The sequence below is a fragment of the Blennius ocellaris genome (assembly GCF_963422515.1).
Source record: "Blennius ocellaris genome assembly, chromosome: 21".
Lineage (NCBI taxonomy): Eukaryota > Metazoa > Chordata > Actinopteri > Blenniiformes > Blenniidae > Blennius > Blennius ocellaris.
In genome coordinates, this window is record NC_137670.1 from 11564246 (window position 1) to 11586340 (window position 22095).

Consider the following 22095-nt stretch of genomic DNA (forward strand, 5'->3'; position numbering starts at 1 on the left):
TTTATTTTAATTTTTTTTATTACACACACACACACAAAAAAAAAAAATCTTATTTTGGCTTTGCAATACCTCAAAGTGCCCTTGGGAGTACAATTACCTCGGTTTCAGAAACACTTGATTCAGCTGTTCAACATTCCGAGGAAAGATGTGTCGATTAACTTGCATGAATCCGAAAAGATATCGTTCCAATTTTATTTTAAAGCTATTTACCGTCATTATGTTAGTGACACACAACGGCATAATCAGTTCCCAGGCGTCGCCTAAACACAATATTCTAAGTGTGCATATTAAACGTCCGGTGCATAAAAGGATGAAAGCAATGAGTTTGGCAGTAAATAATCTCGGGTTTTGTCTGATCCTAAAATACACTCCCATGTGTATCTATTTCAATGCCCCATTTTTTTCCTGCGTGCCTGAATTCACAATATGAGTGTGTTTGCGTGTGAGAGCATTTTGCATAAACTGCAGGTGTACAAGTCCCCCCCCCCAACTGAACATTAACTAAATCTACTATATCAGGAATTATTATATTGTGTCCTGGCTGTCCTGCTGTGTGTGTGTCCGTGTGTTCAGTTTCATGTACCACACACACACACACACACACACACACACACACACACACACACACACACACACACACACACACACACACACACACACACACACACACACACACACACACACACACACACACGCCTTTGAGTACACTCAACCTTGATGAAGTGAAAGGACGACTTGTGAATGAGCAGATGGCATCACTATCAGTGTGATTATGTAACAGCGTTTGGGTTTCCAACATCCCTATCGATGGATTCAGCCGGACTCCAGACAGTCTGCCTCAGTGTTTTAGAGGACGTCACAGCCAACAACAACAACCGAGCTGCCATCAACCTCCCTTTATTCTGACGCTATCAATCAAAAGTCTCTAAACGAGAGCCAGGCCGCCTGAACGCTCCTCTTTTGTTTTCCTCCTATGCAGCTTTTTTTCCCTATAATTAACTGACTAATACCATTCGGGGTGCACAAAGCAGAACTGAGCACTTCTTTCTCTGTCTGGTTTCTGTGCATTCAGGCACGTGGCCTCAGTTTGCTCCTCATTGTTGACTTTCTGACTAACTACAGTACAGGTTTACATTTCGATGCATTCACTGTAGAGTTGCAAAGCGGGAACAGACAGCGTTTTTCCTCACAAACCTTTTCTCTTGCTAATATTTAAAGCTTTAAAACACAGTCACATGGCCTCTTCGGGGTTAGCAGTGTTAGCACAAGTAGAAATCGGAGTTTAATTGCAAATGGTAAAGTTGACTTTATCCGTAGAACAAGTTGCAAACCCTGACTCAGCAACATCTGCTATGCGGCAATAAAAAAAAAAGAAAAAGAAAGAAAGACTTCTAAAATGAGCCAGCATAAGCTCCTGATCATAGCGGCCAACGAGGACTGTTGTAGTAAAACAGGAGTGCATTACACTGAGAACGAGTTTATTGCTCATAACCTTAACTTTAACTTGTAAGAAAATGAAAGTGCTGTTTCTTCTTCCAGTTCACACGGAGATCCAGCAGCAGTGCTGTAACACAGGCGTCAGCGCTCCACCTTGTACACGGAGCCAACTTAAGCTTAATGCCGCCCCGGTGTGTGATTCTACACAGCGAGCCGGTTTTCCGTCTTAAGAGACGCCGCAATGTTGGCATCTAGTAGCGCCCAGAGGCCTTCCGCTGGCCTGTTGTCCCACTTCGCTGGCCCCTCCGATTTAAATGGATATCCTTCCAGCTTCGTTACTTCGCTGATGCTGCCTCAGATGCTGAACGGGGTGCAAAACGTTCGTAATCTTTATACAGAACAACCAGGCAGCAGTCCTGCCTCAGGTAGCCCGTCCTAAAGAGACTGTGGTCTTATTCCCAGCCTCAGGTGCAACCGAGAACTGCAAAAGTTATATTTCCATGCTGCGTGCATTTTGTGCTCTGAAAAGCAAACAAAGTAAACGTGCAAAAAAAAAAAAAAAAAAACAGCTGGTGTTAATTAGGGGCAAGAGAATAAAGACAGTTATCAGGAAGAATAAATCGCAGCACACACAACAACAAAAAATAATTATTGTAGGCTTAAGTGCATTAATTGCAAATGAATATCATGATTGCAATACTCAACAGTACTGCATGTTCACCTCATATCATGCAGCCAGCTCGTGTTGATAAATGTTTGTCTGTGGTGAGATTTGTTGAAGCAAACACAGATTTATGACACAAGTTTAAAAAAAAAGAAAACATTGCATGTGTGATTACATGTTCAATATGGTTGGTGTGTGTGTGCACATCTCAACAAATACCTGTTAATGTCTCTGTCTTCACCTTCGCCTCTGCCGATTTGTACATCTTGATTTTGCCCTTCTGCTGGGACATTGTCATTGTAGGGTTGTTTTTGCCGATTGCAGACTGATTGTTGTCAGCCTGCGGTTCTCCTTTGGATTATGATGGCTGTCTGTCTAAAGAAAATTGTCTGCTCGTCTGCAACAAAGGCAAAGAAACCCAAATAAACGTGGAACAAATTTCAGTCTGCTAAAGTGAAGACAGAGACATTTCCAGGTCCTCGTAGGAACACTCACACAGCCACATTACAGGCATACAAAGTTTTGTGCCTGAGGCCAGATACACAAACAGGTTCTTGCGCAAACTATATAACAATACAAATTGTATCACATGCATACAAATATATATACATTTTGAAAAACCTCCAAATCACAAAAAAGTCATTAAAAGATACAAAAAAATCGATACCCGCATACAGATATTAATAAAATTGAGTGCATATCCAAGTCATTTTGCCGCTATTAAGGAACACTTAAAAAAACAAAAACAAACTTCCATTTCGATAAGACATATGATCATCAGCCTATGAGCCGGCAATTAATTTTACAGGCCTGATTTAACGAATGCTTTAGAAAAAACGAAAAACTTCCCACTCTGCAACTCTACACAGGAATGAAATAGGCTCACATTGACTTCCAGTAGACAAGCGTAATGCATGCCGGCCCCCTCATAACCACTCCTTCTGCTCTGCTTCTCTTTTCTCTGTCTCCTTTTGTCTCACTTGTTCTTTCATCCACATATTTTCCTCTCTCTCCTAATCTTTTCGCTCTTTACCCCCCCCCCCCCTTGCTTTTTCCCCCCTGCCACTGCCACTCTGTCATTATATCTTTCTGTCTTTTCTCCCTTTTTATCTCCTGCTCTGTTGTTAACATCCTCAGCTGTGCTCAGACCCCTGCATGAGGCTAACGCTCATAGCGGATTGGCTGTAGCTGCGTGCATGAGGAGCACTGGGGGCCCAATCAAACGCAGGCAGGATCAGGAAATGGAACGGGAGACAGCAAGCGCCCGCCCACAGGGGCCTCGCAGGTACCACCACTGCCCCCCCACCCCCACCCCCCCCCCTTCCTCCTCTGTGTGTCCACAGCGGTCCTTCTTCCCCCCCTCCCTCACTCGATGTGTGTCCACAGCTTGAACCGTTCTCCAGCCCACCTCAGGATTCCTCTGTGTGTGTCCTCTGGGTGCTGGCTGTCTTAAAACGCCTCAGCACCCCCGTGTGTGTGTCTTTAGCTCTGGCTGGCCAACCTCTGTTACTGTGACCCCCCCCCCAGCCACCACCACCACCACCACCACCATCCCTCGAGCACTGCACTCTCACATCCCGCTGTGTGTTTTTGTGTGTGTGTGTCCTCTCAAGCACACCCCCTCAACTATATACAGTAACGTCTTATCCTCCTCTGTGTCTGTGTGCTTGTTGCAGTGCGGTAAAAACCTGCTTTGCTGGGCTCCGTGTCGCCATCGAGAATTAAAAAAAAAAAGAAAAGAAAAAGAGACAGAGTTTCTCTCTTGCTCGTCTGTGCTTCATCGCTTCCCCTCATTGTTGCTTGCACTGCTCTTTCTAGCTGTGTGCTGCCAAGGCTTCCCTCTGCTCTTTGTGTGCCACTGATCTGTGCTTCTGTGCACCGTAAAGCTGCAGCTCGCCACTCTGTCCCTGTGTCCCGTGTGTCTGGCAGACCCTGCACTGGAGATGTGTTCTGCTCTTCGCTGCTTTGTTGTTGTGTTACAGAAAGTCAGGTGTTGTTGATGTGTTGGCTCTCTTGTGTGAGAAATGTAAATGGAGTTTCTCGAGTGAAAACAGTGTCAAATTGATATTTAACAAACTGAGAAATGCTATCAGAATTAAGAATATGTGAAACATTTTATTCTCGCATGTTTGTCGTATCATGTCACTGCACTTTTCGGTTCTGGTTATGTAAGTTAGACCAGAACTTAATTACTGACTCTCAAACGTCAATAAAAATAAAAGCAACTATCACAGGTCCATGACGTCAGACTAATTTTAATTTTGTTAAATTATCTAGTTTGACCTCAATAAGGCTGGACCAGTAAAGCAATGGCATAATAACGCATTGATAAGTATTGATAACTGAAACAAGCAAAAAAATTTAATTCAATAAACACAACACTGAAACTGCAATTGACCCCATAGGCCACGCGTGTCAAACATGATAAACCAGCCCACCATAGGGTCCATTCCAGTCTGGAGGAGGATATTGCTGAAGTGTAGATGAGAAAAAAACATACATATACATTTTTTCAATAAAGATCATTTCTCTTCTGGATTTTCTCACTATGTAAGAAACACATACATATCACTGATCTAAAAGTAAAAATGCACATTGCATAAAGTGCAAAATGGGAAAATGTCAATAATAATAAGGAAAAAGCATAGATCTAAATGTGAATATATTAGAATTAAGTCTTGAGACAGTATCCAAATGCAAATTATTCCAATCATAAAGTTTGATTCTAATGTTTCATCGACTTAAAATTTTCTTCTATTAGATCTTTTAAGGAAGCTGCTGCGCTCTGAACTATTAAACACGTAGAGGTGACATAGACGTGTTGATTTAGTCTTCTTAAGTTTGATTTTGGTTTGTTTTATTACAACCTAATCAGGTTCAAAATTGAATATTAATAAGTTTTAGACACAAACTGTTAACAGTGGGAATGAGGTGAAAGAGGAGGAGGTAAAGCTCAGCACTCAGCCTCTTTTTACCTTCCTCTTCTCCTCTATTGATCAACATAAGCCTCTGATTTATAGCTCGCTGCTGCAAAGCCTGCTGGGTAATTACTAAGGCTGAAAAGAGACAGGAGAGTTAAAGTGGGGGGATGGGGGCTGGCACCCGCACAGACACATACGTTCGTGGACTCGACACAAACATGGACACACACAAATTTACGGATTCGCTATTCACGCGTGCCAACACACACACACACACACACACACACACACACACACACACACACACACACACACACACACACACACACACACACACACACACACACACGTAGAGTGTGTGCGGTGTCTCTGCAGTGAGGATCGGCTAATGTTCAACATACATCATATCTGCCACGCTATCAGTGTATGTAAATCAATAAAGTGATAGAGCGGCCCGGTGAGATTGAATTAGTCCGTATTGGAGAAGTCCACATTTATTTTCAGTGTTGATAAACTGCACCAACGCACAGTGCGGCAAAGTGCAGAGTGCCGCTTTGAAAACCTGATTAAAGGGAGATCTTTGGCTGTTTGAGATGGAAATGTGGAGATCAGACAGTTAAGTTTGTGATCTATCAGTCAGAGGCGCTGAGCTGTTGTGCCCGACTCGTGTACGGCATGGCTGTGAAACCCCATACACAAAGCACTGCTTGCACAGGGCTGCATCATCGTGCGTGCGTGCGTGCGTGCGCGTGTGTGCGTGCGTGCGCGTGCGTGTGTGTGTGTGTGTGTGTGTGTGCGCACTTGTTTATCCTGATGTGCTGTTGTGACCTTCCCTCGATGCAGTAACTCACCTGACGTCAGAGCAGATCTTTTTTTTTTTGGGGGGGTTGAGGTTTTTTTTTTTTTTTTTAAAGTTTTTTTTTCCTGTTCCTGCCGCTGTCTGACTGACACCCTCGCTCTCTCCTGTCCTCCAGTGAACAGCCTGGCCCGGTCCAAGTACTGCTGACGCCCAATCAGGAGGAGGAAGAGGACCAGGCAACGCCCAGCCAGGACGCTGCTCTGGGCCAGGCCCCGCCCCCTCCGCCATATCGGCCCGCTCCTCCTCGACCCTCACTCACCCTCAGCATCGCTCACCCTTACGCGCCTTCCAGCCAAGGGGAGGAGGTGGGCGGGTGTGTGGGGAGGAGAGGGGAGGACGATGAGGATGGGCGAGAGGGGACGGGGGTGAGGCTGTGTGAGCTGCTGCAGGCCGGGGGGGTGAGTGTCAGACCCCTGGGGAAGCACTTAGCCATCTCTCTACCCTCGCTTCCTCTGCGTCTCTGGGATACACATACCGCACACACCTCACACTCCAAACACCTTGAAACTACGGACACACGCCCTCCCCCGCCGCCCTCCACTCCTCCGCCATCCTCCCCACTGGAAGCTTCCGGGCAAAGCAAGCCTCATCCACCGCTTTGGCAGCCGCCGCAGCCCCCCTCTCCGGCCGGCGCCGGCCAGCACTGGCCGAGGCACGGAGCCGCCTTCGACGGAGGCACCCGCCACTGGTCCTCCTGGAGTTTGGACCGGCCCGACGCCGTGGTGACGCCGTACGACACGCCCCCGGACCGCTGCGTTCCCATCAGGCCGCAGGCGTCCAGTCAGAATTACAGCTACAGTTGCCAGTCCTCCCCGGGGCACTACAGCTCCCAGCATGCCCCGGGGCGACACAGCGATCCCTGCTGTGACCGCGACGAGGCCGAGCTGTCCGAGCTTGACTCCCTTTACCAGGCCAGTCTGCTGGCTGGAAAACCAGGTAAACACGAGCTTCACAAAATGAATCACAATTTCCAGTGGATTTTAACAGCAGTTAATAATGAGTGAATATCAAAATGTGAAAACTATTATGCCATGAATACTAATCGATTAGTTCTGCTTTCAAGCAAAGTTTTGACTTTTTTTTTTCAGATGTCTTTTTTTTTTTTGTCTGTTCAAGAGCCATTTGAAAGTTTTCTTTTCTGTTTAGATAAATCAGCGAGGTGGGTGATTCCCTCTCTGCCAACTCCTAAAAACTGTACAGATTGCACAGATTTTATAGCATATATTGAGTGAAATCTGGAATTGGGACACAGAACAGATTGCCTCTGCAGAAAAGTTTTATGTAGCAGATCCAGGAAATCTTCTGTTTTCCACTTCTTCTTTTTTGCCAATCATCCTTGCCATCTATGTGAAAAAGACTGAACTAACTTCAGATTTAATTTAAAAGCCAAGGGAAGTTTATTTCTATTTAACACTTTGGAAGTATGAGTCAAGACAATTATTTAAAAACAAGACAGAAATTGCAATTAAAAACCAAACTAAACTGTGCACAACACATTTATTCTTAGTAAGGTCATTTGAGCTATTTCTTATTAAACTTGATGCTTGTGTTTCCAGAACCAAGTACAGGTGTGATATTTAGTGTGTGAATCATGGCAGTAAAGTACTTTAATGTCTCGTCTTTTCAACGAGTATAACAATATCTTACTGTACGAAGAACTCCTGGCACTTTTTGCAGAACATGACATGTTCACGTTTTCATCTGCGTGTGTGTGTGTGTGTGTTGGCAGGCTGCAGCCCGTCGGAGAGGCTCATATCCAGGGTGGGAGGGCAGGCTCGCTCCAAGACCCCCAACGCAGACATGGAGAGGAGTGTGTACGGGGCGGATTGCACCAGCACCCCCACCTACCTCAACAAGGCAACGCCTACTTTTTTTTAGCCGCGCCCTCACATCCGTTTAGGCTTACGCGTTGCGTTTCGGGTGATCAAAGTGTGAACGGCCACCAAAGCGTTTCCCCCTCAAAAACCATTGTGCCTTTTGACATTTTAACGGAAGTGACGTAGAGGTAGTATTAGAATCCAAAGTCAAGCGGTCAGCCCGCAACGCGTGATACGCACAAATGTAAACAGCCGGCGTCAGGGCTCGCCACGTGTGAGCTGATCATCCGAAACGCGTGTTCAGTCCAGGTGTAAACGGGCCCGACGGGTTGGATCCACTTCCCAGCATCTGACTGACATTTTGCTTTCTCTGCTGCAGCCAATGACGTTGCGGGAAATGCGTCTTGGGGCGGGGCCTGACGAAGAGGAAAACCTGAGGCGAATTGGACGCAGCCTGAGCGGCACCGTGGTGACCTCGCGCCGCAGCCGCCTCACCGCCACCCGCAGCTTTGTGAGTTTGGACCCGCTGTCCTCTGCTGCATCCTTGTGGCTGTGCTGTTGAACTGCATCTGCCTGACGTCCCGCGGTGGCATTTTACACATTGCTTCTCCCTGTGCTCTTCTCCCCCCCCCCCCCCCCGCTGTTTGTCTCGTTTCTGCCTTTTGTCCCGCTTTTCTGTTTTCAATCTGTCCTCCTGCTCTCTGCCTGTCTCTCCTGTCTCTCTCGAAGGTGAAGCAGGCTGATGTCAGTGCCTCTCCTTGCTTACTTCCTCTCTTCTGAGTCCCTGTTGCTATTCCACCACTATCATCTCCTTCATCCTCCTCATCACCAACACCTCCTCATCACCACCTCCCTCCACTGCTTCACAGGTAAACACTGATACTGAGCTCATATTACATCACTCAGGGGATATCACTCATCCACATTTGGGAAGCCACTTCTTTTTTTTTTTAACCATACCCTTTGGGCAGTCCGGACTTGCCTGGCACAAAAGTGGGCAAAGCCTCGCTTCACATAACTATTTATGGAGAATGTCCACTGATTTATCCTGCATGCGTCAAGCTGGTCACAAATGAGCCGCATATGAAAGGATTCTTTGTTGTCGTTATTTAAAACTGAGTGGGGCTTTATTCTCACCCTGAAAGACCAACACATAAAATAGAGGGTTGTTTTTTTTTTTTGCCACATTTTGAAAAGGCCTGACGAGCCGAGGCGTCACTTCAGGTTTTTACACCTTCTTCAGTTCCGCGGTACAAAACATCACACCTCCCTGTGGGAGCTGAGGCTGCTACGCATTGATTCAGAGCATTTAAAAAAAAAAAAAAAAATTTTTTTACAGAAGGTTGCCGCACAACTCGCACACCAACATTCACTCTCATAGAGAGATTATTGTTTCTGTGCTTGGTTATAACTGCATAATGATTTTACTCCGTGACAGCGTGGCCATCATACAGCCCAAAGGCCACAACTGGATCACAAGATGGTTCCATCCAGCCAGCAGAATGACCTTACAAAGTGTAAAAATTCAACGTGAAAGGTGTTTAATCACACTCCTAACCAATAGGGGCAGCGTTAAATGAGAAAGCTGGTGCATCAGCACAAATAAAATTCTACCAACAGAGTGCATAGTTCCCCTAATTATCACCAATTCCCACAACAAAAAGCACTTCTGTGTATGCATGGAGTAGGCCACAACTTTTTTTTTTTTTTTTTAATATAAATATGGAGTCGTCAAGGTGTTGGTCCCCATTCCTGACTGATAAATCAATCAGTCACCCCCTAGTGTTCCGAGGTCGTATTACAAGTCGTGCATCCCGAGACATCACTCCCCGTCTCTGCAGTACAACCACAAACACACTATAAATACCTCTGTGCATGATGCTTCTACACATTGACTTTATTGGTGCAGCATTGCACATTTGTTTTTTTTTAATTGGACCTTAAATTGAAATGCAACATTTTAAAACTTCCAGAAATCCTGAGTTATGAGAAGTGAGAGATTTTACCAACATGAGGATACTTGGCCCGATGTTTAGATATTTCATACAACTCAGCAAAATACTTTAGTATTCTGTTCAAAGCACTAGTAATTTTGTATACTTCCATGATATTGCCAATATTCTCTTCTTTTGTCCATATTTCTATTTACAGACTCATCAATGTTTTACTAAAGTGGCAGGTTTTTGAATGGGCTTTGGTGAGACAAACCAGATGAAGCTCATTACTCATAGCTTTAATTTATTCACTTTGCTTCGTAAATGGATTTGCCCAAGCAAACATTGACTTAACGAAATTAATCACTGCCAACACTTCCTGTTTTCAGTATTTCATTATGACCTTTGCTCTTACAGAAACTGTACGACCCCCAGTTGAAAAATGAGTATCTTCGATTACTCTCATCATATGAATTCAATCAATTTCCAATATTATTTTCACACTTTGTGACGTCATCCCTGGACCATATTTACACAAGTTGCAGTCTTGTGTCGGCTGGTGGGCTTTATGTTTGACACCCCCTGATGTTGTTTTTCCTGCAGGATCAGACTTTCCTGTCTTCACATCTTGTTTTTGTTCTTGTTATATGTGTTCATGTATGTGTTGTCTTTGCTGTTTTTCACTGCTCGCTGCACAAAAACCTGCCTCTTTATGATAACAACATCATTTATCCGTAGAACACAAATCCCTCCGCTGATATCTAAGGAACCAAAAATCCTGTATTGAGATCGGTACTTCCTGGTGTCCTCTCCTCCAGGAGCTGTCGGGCGGAGCGGGAAGTTTCTGGCTGTGTCTGACGGGGGTCAAGCTGTCGTCGGACCGGAGTCCTGCTCTGTTTCACTGATATCTCGCCGTGGCCCGACCTCCACGTGGGGCAGCAGTGCCAGCAGGTCCCTAGCAACCTTCGCCGAGGCAGACCTTGTTTTGGCGGATCACGTGCTATTCTGCTCCTCCTCCTCCTCCTCCTCCTCCTCCTCCTCCTCCTCCTCCTCCTCCTCCTCCTCCTCCTCCTCCTCCTCCTCATCATCCTCTCTCAAATCAACATGCACACGCAAACACATGCACGCACACATGCACATCTGCACTGACGTAGAGCCTCCCCTCAGCGCCTGCAGCACCCTGCTTCGCCCCTCTTGGCCTTCCGCCCTCCTTCCTGCCCCTTGACCTACTACTCTGTCTATGCAGTCACTCTGACCCCCCAACTACAACCTCAACCTTTCCCCCCCTACTTCCCGGGACTGTTGTTTCTCGTCTCCCCCTGGGTTCTCAGAGGGTTCCCCCCCGTCCCTCTTCGTGCGGCTCTGGCTGGGACCGGAGCTCTCAACGGACTTTCCCTCCACCCGATCGGACCCTCGACTCAGGGGGAGACTAACCAAGTAGCCACGCCTCTTCCTCTTTCTTCACGGGCATTTCCTGTCGGACGCACACGTAGCTGAACTGTTTCAGAAGGACAGCCATATTTTTTTCTCTTTATTTGTTTTTTTTCGGGTTTGGTTGTGTTTCCCTTCCTGTGTGTGCGCACAGTAAATCCGCCGAGACTGAACTCTCTAAATACTAAAAGTCATGTACAGAAACTCATGTATGAAACCTGTATGTTAATTAATAAGACCTTATGGAATGTTGATAATGATAATTAACGAATATTGATAAACTAAAAGTGGTACTTCCTCATGTCTGCATTTCAAATAGGAGTGGAGTGCACTTCACAAGTGTCTAGCTGGAGTTTCCGCCCCCCCTCCCTCCCAGCCGCTCGCCGACCTAATGACAGCTCTCCCGTTTCTACCGGGAGATTAAACAAGAAAAGCGCTTCCTTTTCTCTGCTTCTTTCCTTATCCTATTTCTTTGGATCCCTCTTCTATTCTCGCTTGCTTTCTTTGTTCCAAACAGGAAACGGTAGCACCAGAAATAGGCCAGCAGGGGAGGAATGTGGAGACGGAACAGGAGAATGTAGGTTAAGAAAACCCTTCTCTTAGGCTTTATCAATGAAAACAGATGACTCAAGTGCACTTTGCAAGGTGACTTGGCAGAAGTGCACTTTCCGAAGGCTATGTGACTGACAAAGAAGCTGCAGAGAAGTCGGTGGTGTTCGTTTTACTTAAAAGGCCTCAGGTGAACTTCAGTGGCACTTAAAAATTTCACACTTTATTGTTTCTCCCTCCCACTGAAAACTGGTTTGGAGACCTCAGATGTGAATAGAAACATGCTCATCTTCAGCCTGAGACAGTGACTTGTCAAATATGAATATGCTTTATATGATATATACGTATTAGAGGTATATTTTCAGCCAGTGAGCTATCTTCTTCAGAGATGTCAACCATTTCTCAGTTGTCTGAACAGGTATTATACAGGTATGACTTTCATCACTCCCCCCTTTATTGAGTAGCATTCTGACAGTGTAGATTACATTTATTATATGCTTTATTCTATTAAATATCATATAACTTAAAGTATCATGAAACAACCGGCCAATGTAAAGTTCTTCAAGATTTTACTGATTGATCATTGTAACTAAACCAAAGGTTGGCACTTAACTCAGAGAGCGTATTTAACATTGTTGTTTTTATATTTCATTTAGTTTCATTTCTTTCTTTCTTTCTTTCTTCTTCTTTCTTTTTTTTGTCGTTGGTGTTGTTGTTTTTTGTTTGGATTAAGGATGTGAGAGAATGTAGCCAATTGTAGCGCATGAGTCCGCTATGCAAATCAACCTTCCCTCACAATCCTGTAACAGAGACAGTCAGGAGGCCAACACACCCACGGGCGCTCTCATGGACTCTGGCAGAGACACGCCGAGGAGGAGAAGATCTCACGTTTTAATGCTGCTGGTCGAACTTTGTTGGTCTGCATCAACTGCTATGTTTCAACCAATGGAAAAATGCAAAAAGAGAGCAACAAGGAGGTGGAGAGCGAGAGAGAAAGAGAGAGTGAGAGAGAGAGAGAGAGAGAGAGACTGGATGAATGTCAAACTAAAGGATGAAAGTGTGTGTTTGTGAATGAGGGCCTGAGACGGACACGGGTGGAGAGTTAAAAGTACCGGACGTGGCTTTTTGTGGGTGTGTGTAGACTGTGTGTGTCAGTTCCGGGGTGATGTTGCTCGGGGAAAGAGGGAACCTGTATTTTTGCAATAAAGTTATTACCAATGCACTCCCACAGGGGGCGTAACCACCGTACTGCGCCTGCTTTATCGGTTATTTGTGTGGAAAGGACGAGGCCGCATGAGATTCACTGCACCTCCGCAAATGTTGCGTGTCGATAATGAGTGTTTATCAAACCGCTGATTGTGCGTGTTTTGTGTGTTGTGGACGTTGGAACATCATTATCTTTCCACTGACAAATGACTTGTTTCTCCATCTACTGTTGAGAGAAGGTGGCAGCTGCTGAGTGCACAACCTCCAGACAGTTCCAGTGCACTGCATGCTGAATTACTTGACAGCATGATCAAACTCGTGAACCCAAAATAGCCAAAGTGGCAGTAAATAATCTAAGACAGAGCTGGGAAGAAAAGGAGCTCCTGCTGACTTTAGGCCTCATCTTTAATTGAGGAAACACTCAATTTCATCTTGTTGCCTTCAGTTGTGATTTTGTGTAACTTGGACAAAACTGATTTTCCTTTTACGATAAATGAGCCTTGCATTTGTACTGCAGTAAACTGCCAACTCAGTTTACCGAAAAGAAAAACAGTCAAAGAATGGAATCAAGTTGAGCAGTTTAGTTTTGTCAGTGAGAGTCACTGATTCGCAAAGTTGTCATGTGATACATTTACAATCCATACTGGCGCCAAACATTCCATTTCAATTCAGTTGGATTCATATCGAATCAAATACAACACAGACATCTGAAGATACTTTTACAGAGAATAACCATCAATTATGTGCAAGTAGTCGATGGAAAGGAAAACCTCCCTCCTGCAATGGAAGTTAATGGAAGGTGATTCCTCATTGTATCACCTACAGGGAACATGTATACTGTGAAAAGAAACCAGAACCCTGTGGAGCTCCGTGGTTAACTCGTCTGAACTGAAGAGTCATTTACATGAGCAAAATGGAATCTGTCTAATGAACAAGACAAACCAGTTTAGTACTGCTATAATCCCATTGATGAAAGAAAAAGAGGAAAGCCTTCCGTCTGAGGTGATCATAACGGAGTGAATATAACAAACTATCAACAAAATATCAATGCAGGCTGGACCGGAGCGGGGATGGTGGACATGGAGGCGTCAGATCCATGTGTGAGGAGACGACACAGAAAAACTCAGTGCTTTTGGAATAAGTTTCCCAGCAGTCTGAACCTCACAGCTTAAATAAGAAAGTAGTCCACAGTGGCCTGGCTGGTTTTTCAGTCCTGTTTGATTCGGAAAGTTTGAAGCCTGATCCTAAAGTCGAGAAGTGGTTTGATAGCTGAAAGCACTCTCCTCTTCTACATTTAGACATATTAGGAACCTCCAGTAAGTCGGCGTCCTCGTGACGTTATTCCATTTTCAATAATAGCCCCGTAATTTTCCATTTGATGTCACATTGTACTATATAATCGAATACAAGGTGCACGAACCTCCACTATCACTGACAACACCATCCAACTTAATGTTAATCAAAGTTTTTCTCAGTTTGCTTTAAAAAAAAAAAAAGAGGAGTATGTAATGAAGTGAAATAATCAACAGTTGTCCAAATAACATTTAGCATGATAATTATCATAGTGATGCAGACTCATTTCAACTGCAATCATGGAAATGTATTGTAATTACAAACCTGCTGGTATTTTCTTAAACTCACAAAGATGACAGTTTGCTGCAGCTCCCTTTGAAAATGGATTTAATGAGATACCTTTGCAGCTTACTGAGCTGGAAACTTCTACAATTATGCCAAATGAATAGTCTCACAATAGTAAAGTATATTAAAGGAATGTGATTTAACTCATCACCATATTTTGGGTCAAATGTGGCTCATTCTTTTCAGGAAACTGTAATGAGAGCGGGGGGGGGGGACCTGTATTATTAAAATTGTAATTTCCTGAAATTACTTCAGAAGCTGAGCAGTAATCAGTTCTGTGCCAACCTGCTATAAGGGCAAGTGATGCAGTAATTTTCTTTCTCATGAAGGAAAAAGAGATCAACCATCTGGGGATTAAAATGAAGCATTCACCTGAATTATTTCTTAATGCAACACAACGCACAATGTTTCAGAGCAGAGTCTTTCGGTGAATGAAGTCATTCATCTTCAATACCTGCGTGGTCCAAATTGAGGTTACAGAGAGCTGGAGATCCATGACTGACAAATCATTTACTTCAGTTATAAAACACCTTCTGTGCAGTATCGTTTATTATTATTATTATTATTATTATTATTATTTATAAAGTCCCATATGACATATTTCTACTGTAGAACACGTGTGATATCCTATAACCCACATACACTGCCTCCTCTGGATACGTCGTGAATAGGCTTCTTAAAATGAGTCTTAGTCGCTGATTACCAGCAATTTAATGCAATATGATTTGCAGGTCACCAAATCGGCCACAAGATGTCAGCAGTGGAACGTTAACCTCTCATGAACAACCCCCCCCCCCCCCCCCCCCCCCCCCCCCACCACCAAAAATAAATAAATAAATAAAGAATACAACATCCAGAGAATTTCCCAGTTCATTTCAGTGGTTCAAGATTTCTGTTACTCCATGGATCCTCCGTAGTACTTATTGCTTTCATTATTCATATCTTCTCCCCCATTCAAGTGCTGTTTAGAATGAAAAAAAAAAAAAGAAGCAAAGCCTGCAGCTGGTTTGTGTCTGAAGCAGATATAAAGTACAAAACCTGAGGACAAGAGAGAAAATCATTTTTGCAAGCAGTACAAATGGATGTTATTCTGTAGGAAAATGCACACAAACACCTCTGAGCTTTCACGAAAAAGAATGTGTAATCAATTGTTTTGTTGTTGTTTTCTTTTCCCCCACATCCGTACAGAGAAGCATGAAGATCAATCCATATGTGTACAAAGGCACGATACACAAGTAAAGCCAGTGGGCAGGATCATTTCTTATCTAATTGATGAGATGTTGCTAAGTGAAGTGTACTTCTTCCTCACAAATGCTATCTTCATTAGTCAGCCAACAGGAGCATAATAGGACAGCAGGAGAAAAAAAAAATCTAGAAAAATCAAAGAATGAACATGAAACCTGCCATAAAGGCAACGAGGACAACACGTTGATTCATGAACAGTTCAAACATGCTTGGAGAGAAATAGAAAATAATCAAAACACCAGTAAAGTCTTGCTCGATTAATATGCATATATACACAAAGCTGTATGTATCATAAATCAAGAAGGAACAGGAAGAAAACTAGATGATCCCTCAACTATTTTCTGCCCATAATGATCAAAATCCCTGTATAGGTGTCTTCAATACAAAAATTATAGAAATATCAATATTATTGCAGTTAACCTGCTGTACATACAGAGTTATTTATAAGTGGGATATAAATATAAATGTGAAAATATTTCCTTTCATAACATAAACATAAATTATAAATTAAAACATAGCATCGTGAAATGGACATAAAAGAAATACATGATACACATATCTATTAAAAAAAACACACATAAAGAGGGCAAACGGATGGTTTTGTCTCTCTCTGTTGCAGAATTGCTCAGAAACACAGTGCAGGTGATGGTGAGGGGAAAGATACAGATAGCTACACCTTCTTTTGAAAGTGGGTCAACAGTATAAATACAGATGTTACACAAAGATAACAACACAAAGGATTCACTTTCACACAACAAAGTGTCTTTGAAGACTTTCGTTGCCTGGATGATGAAGACGTCACAACGTAGACTGTTGCAGTATTAAATATCCAGCGCTGCCGCGGGACAAACTGAAAAAAACCCCCAAAAAAGCAACTAACTGTTCTTAACAAAACATGTGTTTGTTTCAGAAAACTGATAAATGCAATGAAGGAGGGATACTGAAGGAAAAGTTAGTGTTCAAGGCTGTTTCAGTCCTTCAAATCTAAATTCAACACAGCTGCCAGCGCCCAGCTGCACATGATCATCACCAATGTGGAGGCTTGATGGTGCTTGAAAACTGGATAAAGCCGGGTGATGTAGGGCGTCACAAAGGGGTGAAATGAGTCCAGTTGTATGGAAGCTATGACTTTTTTTTTCTTTTTTTTTTTTTAAGAAAGACAATCAGAAACTCCAGTTGAGTTGAAAGAAATGTTATTACTGCGCCAACTCCGCTGTAGGAGGTCAAACAATGAGGTGTGATGTAGCGCTGCAGAGGTTCGCATCAAATCTAACACCTGTGCTGGAATCCAGTGTCATCAGCATACCTGTCAGAACGAGTGTTTGAATGCATCCAAACAAGAAAGGCAGCGGAACAGTGCAGTGCCGCTCATAATCCCAGACAGCAAAAAAGACAATTCTATTCCAGCTTTCAAAAGATTTAACATCAGATAAGAGCATGTTTGTCACCGCAGATCTTTTTTTCCCCAAGTGTGACATGTTGACAGGCCACAGCAGGGGGTTGAATTATTGATGGCTCGGCTCTATCAAATGTCTCTCGACGTCACGTCAGTGAAGGTCAATACAAAATTTGAGAAATTTGTTCTCTCTCTCAGGGCCGAGAGAAAAGAAAGTTATTATTCCCTCGCAGCTTTCGTTGTTTTTTTTGTGTGTATACTTTATTGATCTCTGATGGATAAATTCTTTCTCTCCATTTTGTCCATCTTACTTCTGCAAGTCGTGGGCTGCACCTGAGGCACTGGTGGAGGTTAAACCTGCAAACGTCAGACTCTGAGTCTGCTGCTCCAGCCTCAGGTCACCGCTGGCAACTGCTTTGTATTTAATGCTGCTTGTTGTTGAGGCATCGTCATCTGTTTTTCCATCTCCTCACTGGAGTTTTGAACTGGATTTTGCCTTAAATTTAAAAAAAAGAAAAGAAAAAGAAAATCAAACAACAATAAGAACAACAACTGAGACCTAATTTTGTTTGTGTTAATATCAAAAATCTATTCACACCTTTTGAAATACATTTTTGTCGTGCAGGATCTGGGGAGGTGAGTTGTAATTTAGTTTTTTAGATCAACAATGTAGGTCAACAACATTTTTCTTTTTCTCAGAATTTAACATGTATATCATACAAAACTGAGGCCCCGTTCACACTACGAGGTTGTCAAGTGAAACGTTTTTGGTTGTTGTCTGTATACACGAGCACGGTGCTTGAAAACACTCCAACTCCATCTCTGTGCAAACAGGAAAAAAAAACGCAACTTTTCTGAAACGCTGCCACTGCACATGCGCACCCAGCTGACCCCTGGTGGTAGCCACTGGTGAAACACTGTGAGCTGGTCGTCACTTTACAGATATTCACCCCTCAGTAACCCAATGCTCTTATATCGTGAGAGGAAGCAGGAATTCATGTTTACTGGAAGAACATGCAAAAAAAGGTCCAGAAATAGAAGTGGGGGTTGACATAAGTTCCTAATCTGCAGTCCAGGGACACTTGTGGGGACAGAATAACATATAATCTCAAGCAGGCCTGTTTTATGCTGACAGAGAGTGAATCACCCACCGTTTGGATCCACAGGTCAGAGTTTCGTTCAGCCTTTTGGGGTTCTAAGAAAACGGCTGAGATCAACTGTGTTGGATCACTGTGCAGCTCCACCTTACAAATAATCACTCGTTTAAACTGTTATAGTGTCGAGATGACGAATCCTCCTCTGGCTGTAAAGACAGATAACGATAGTTTCCACAGCTATTATGAGTCACGACGTCCTCCTGTGTGTCGTCACACTGGACCTGCTCTGCTGCACAACGTTGTCATTTGCATTAAAACAAAGCAGAGCTGGTCACTGTCAGATTGAAAGGTTGATATAATGTCGACTCTTTCAGGGCCTCCAGTGTATATATATAGTATAGGTCGAGAATATACCTGAGCGGAAGGGTTTCATGTCTCAGGGGACTTAGTCATTATGTAATCATTGTGTAATCATTGTGTAAAAATTGTGATACTGACCAGAAGCTGCGACAGAAAAAAAAAACCCTCTGTACAAGGCCCCGAAGAACAAGCAGCCAAGGGAGGAAGCAAAGTCCTCTATATTGCAAGAATCTTTTTAACATTAAAAATATCGATATTTATCAAAACGTGATATCAAGGAAAAAACTAAATATGCACATTTGTCACAGATCAGTCAATCAGGTGAAACATCTACAATCACATGAACTTAAGATCTACAAACTGGAGGCTAATCTTTCTTAAGCTTTCAACTTCTGCTGCAACTACCCAGAATCACTGAGATCAACAATTAAAATGAAAACAGGTACAGCAGAACCTCTTTCACTGATTTTAACTGCATACGCATGTGTGAGAGGAAGCGAGAGAAGAGGCACATTTCTTAAATGAATCATGATCTCCTCTCACCTTTATGATCTACAGGTCGATTAAAATGGATGTATTGGACTTAACCTTTTCTTTTTTTAATCCCAGTGTAAAAACAAAGCATTATTGCCTTATTTCAATGAAGGAAAGACATACAAGGATTAATTTTCTTTGTAGGGTCCTGCGGTTTTCCCTCCATTACAAGGTGAGAAGTTCAACCATCCAGGAGGTACCAGGAGTAGAGCTGATGCCCCTTCAGACTGAGAGCAGCCAGTCAAGGTTTGCCTTGCACCTGATTCAGATTCTCGTGCGTTTGCCTTTGGTTGGAGGGATATGAGGCATGGCTAAATGGGACGAGATCCCTGCTTGAGAGATTATATCTCTCCGTTGGCTTGGGAAGGGCTTGAGGTCCGCAGAGTTGAGCTTGAGGTACTTGAGGTACTACATGTCAGGGATTGCTCTTCTTTCAATATTTTCCCTGCGACCCTTTGTTGACCTGAGAGGGTGGGAAGACGAATGGCTTGATTTACACTCTTGAAAATAGAAGGCTATACTGTTGTACACTGTACAGCATCGGGGGTCCTCTGATGTGACTTTGGGCACATTGAAGATAAACTTCTTGCAACTGAGGAAATGTGTCATCCTCCCTCAAGACACATCCACGACTATTCAGTCATTAGAATTTATTGTCCTGAAATGATGAACAAAAAGAAAGGAATGGCTTCACACAACAAGCGTGATCACATTCATAACTAACTGAAGACAGGAATCGGTCCATGTCACACAAAGGCTTAGATAATCAATGCATGGAGAGCAGTTCAGCTTCTGAGAAAAGACACTCGTCGCTGAGCAGTGATAATACGGCCGAAGCCAAAATTTCAAAACCCAAAGCTGTGATGACCTTCAATGATGTTGGAACTTAAGTAGGAGGTTCATGTCTCCTCTTCAGCCATGCCAGGTGTGAGGCTGTATTTGGGCACACAGATGTTTTGAGTTAGCGGTATTTGTCAGGATATTTCACTGAATGCCAAAAATGTCAGCCTTCAGTACAAGAAGACAACTCCGAGAGGATCACCAGCGTCAGAGGGATTTATCCTCTGGAGACCACAAATCTTTGTACAAAATTTCCTGACAATCCGTCTGAAAGCTTTTGAGATATTTCCCTTTGGGCTCGACTGGTGGACCGATCCCAACCCTGCCATCGAGCCAAGCTACTGAGTGGATACAAATTGTGAAAATAGTGTGGATTTGGCTGCAGAAGACCACACTTCCTGCAGTCAACTGCAATTTAAAATGTCTCGCTCAGCCTAAAGAAAACACAAAACACATGCAGATGACGGCGATGTGTGGGAAACAACCAAACACTGTATAGTAAAGTTGTCCGGACAGCAGCACATAAAGCAGATGACCTGCTAATGTCCTAATTGGCCAGAGGACCGCGACACGTCCAGGTATTTCAGAGTGGAAACTGCTGTATATGAACAAGTCCTAAAAACCGAAAGTCGGTTTTGCTCATGAATCAGCAGCGAGATTTCCTGGATGAGAGATTTAGGAATCAAAACATGCCGGTAATACAGCGAATGAAATCCCAACCGCATTCCACTGAGATGTGTACTGTGACTCAGGAAGCACCTCAAACCCTCCGGTTGGAAACCACCTGGGGATACAAGAAGACATCAATATACATGACCGCAGCCGAGCACTGGAATAAAATTACCCCAGAACGGGGGTATCAAACATTCTGCCCACGGGTCAAAACTGGGCTGCTAGGTGGTCCAACTCTGGCCCTGACAGGGAAAATTGTAAAAATCATCTAAAATAAATAGTACTGGTAAGTACCATCTTTCAATGACATTCATTGCAATTCCTAGTTTGTCCACAGTTTCAGTACGATGTTAATGTGTAGGAATGGAGTGAACACAAGGCTTAAAAGCATGCATGCTGAAGGCCAGTCGTGCTTTTGTGGGATCATGTGAAGTGAAAGTCTGAGGCAAATCATGATCTTATATCAGGAAAAAAACATAGCACCTTGGTGATAAATCAGGTGGGCGTCCAGTACTGTTCAATGGTGGCATTTGACAAAAAAACAATATAATAAAAGTTAGTGTTCTTCACAGTATCTGTCAGTAGGACTGGAATAATTCAGGATTGTTGAAATGGAGGTTACAGAAGTGGTGTTTGAGCTGCTTTTCAATGGAAATAAGCTCCAGATGGAGTCCGCTCAGTAAGCAGCTCTACAGGTTTTCACATATTGATAGATGATCTGTTATTATTTGACTAGAATATTGTTATTTTAAACACAGATCAGCTCCTAATGCTGTGGCCCAACTATGGTAAAATGGTCAATATCCTTAGTTGAACATATTATACTATTTTATTTTTCCACGGGATATTAGCTCATGTGCACATTGTGATGAATGGAATTTTGTTGAACCGGGATGAAAAGAGAGTCTTAAGTTTGAATATCACACATTCAAAGTGATTCAGAGTTTTAGAGAATAGAAAAGTAATAAATAACAACGTCTCAAGGACCTCAGCGATAATAAATAAACTGATACAGCATATTTGCAGTGATTCAGCAATCTCAAGGTGCTTTTAGCATGATGAGTCACATTCACCCTGCTGCTCACACAGTCAGCAGTATGAAGCCCAAACACAAGATAAAACTCACCCAACTCAATAAACCTCTGCCCAAATGACAACCTCTAAATAATCTCCTGCTAAGATTGTAAAATGATCACATTAACACATCATTACATCATTAAAAAAAAAAAAAAAAAACGTAATGCAATGACAATATGAAATGTATATCTGAGGAGCCGAACACATGAAGCTGATTAAAAGAATACCTTTATGCCGGCAGGTTTTTAGACGGCCTTGCTTTTCCCTCGCATAGTACAGATTTATCAACGGCCATGAAATACTTCATCACCCAAATAAGAATTCCACATAACAATTACGTCAGTCACAGAGAAACTGTGTTGCATGAATGAAAAATGTCTTATTTATACTCTCACAGCTGTAACTATTAAAATGTCCC

General features: G+C 43.2%; 2 protein-coding genes and 1 long non-coding RNA gene across 3 annotated transcripts in view; all 3 read left to right on the top strand.

Moving 5' to 3' along the window:
• Positions 1–6128, top strand: part of usp54b (ubiquitin specific peptidase 54b) — a 43671-nt gene extending 37543 nt beyond the window's left edge. Inside the window, exon 15 of the mRNA XM_080517527.1 lies at positions 5997–6128. Coding sequence (XP_080373653.1) covers positions 5997–6028 — 32 coding nt within the window. The 3' untranslated portion in view covers positions 6029–6128. The remainder of the gene's footprint in view (positions 1–5996) is intronic.
• Positions 6129–6220: 92 nt separating this feature from the next.
• LOC308145589 (uncharacterized protein) lies at positions 6221–7805 on the top strand (the record flags this gene model as incomplete). The annotated part of the gene is made up of 4 exons (XM_080517054.1): positions 6221–6246; positions 6291–6817; positions 7611–7738; positions 7782–7805. The coding sequence occupies 4 exons, from the start codon at positions 6221–6223 to the stop codon at positions 7803–7805; spliced, it is 705 nt and encodes a 234-aa protein (XP_080373180.1).
• Positions 7806–8095: 290 nt separating this feature from the next.
• Positions 8096–10662, top strand: LOC308145326. Its single transcript, XR_013937079.1, has 3 exons — positions 8096–8209; positions 8428–8567; positions 10451–10662. It is a non-coding gene; the product is annotated as an uncharacterized lncRNA (long non-coding RNA).
• Positions 10663–22095: the final 11433 nt, after the last annotated feature.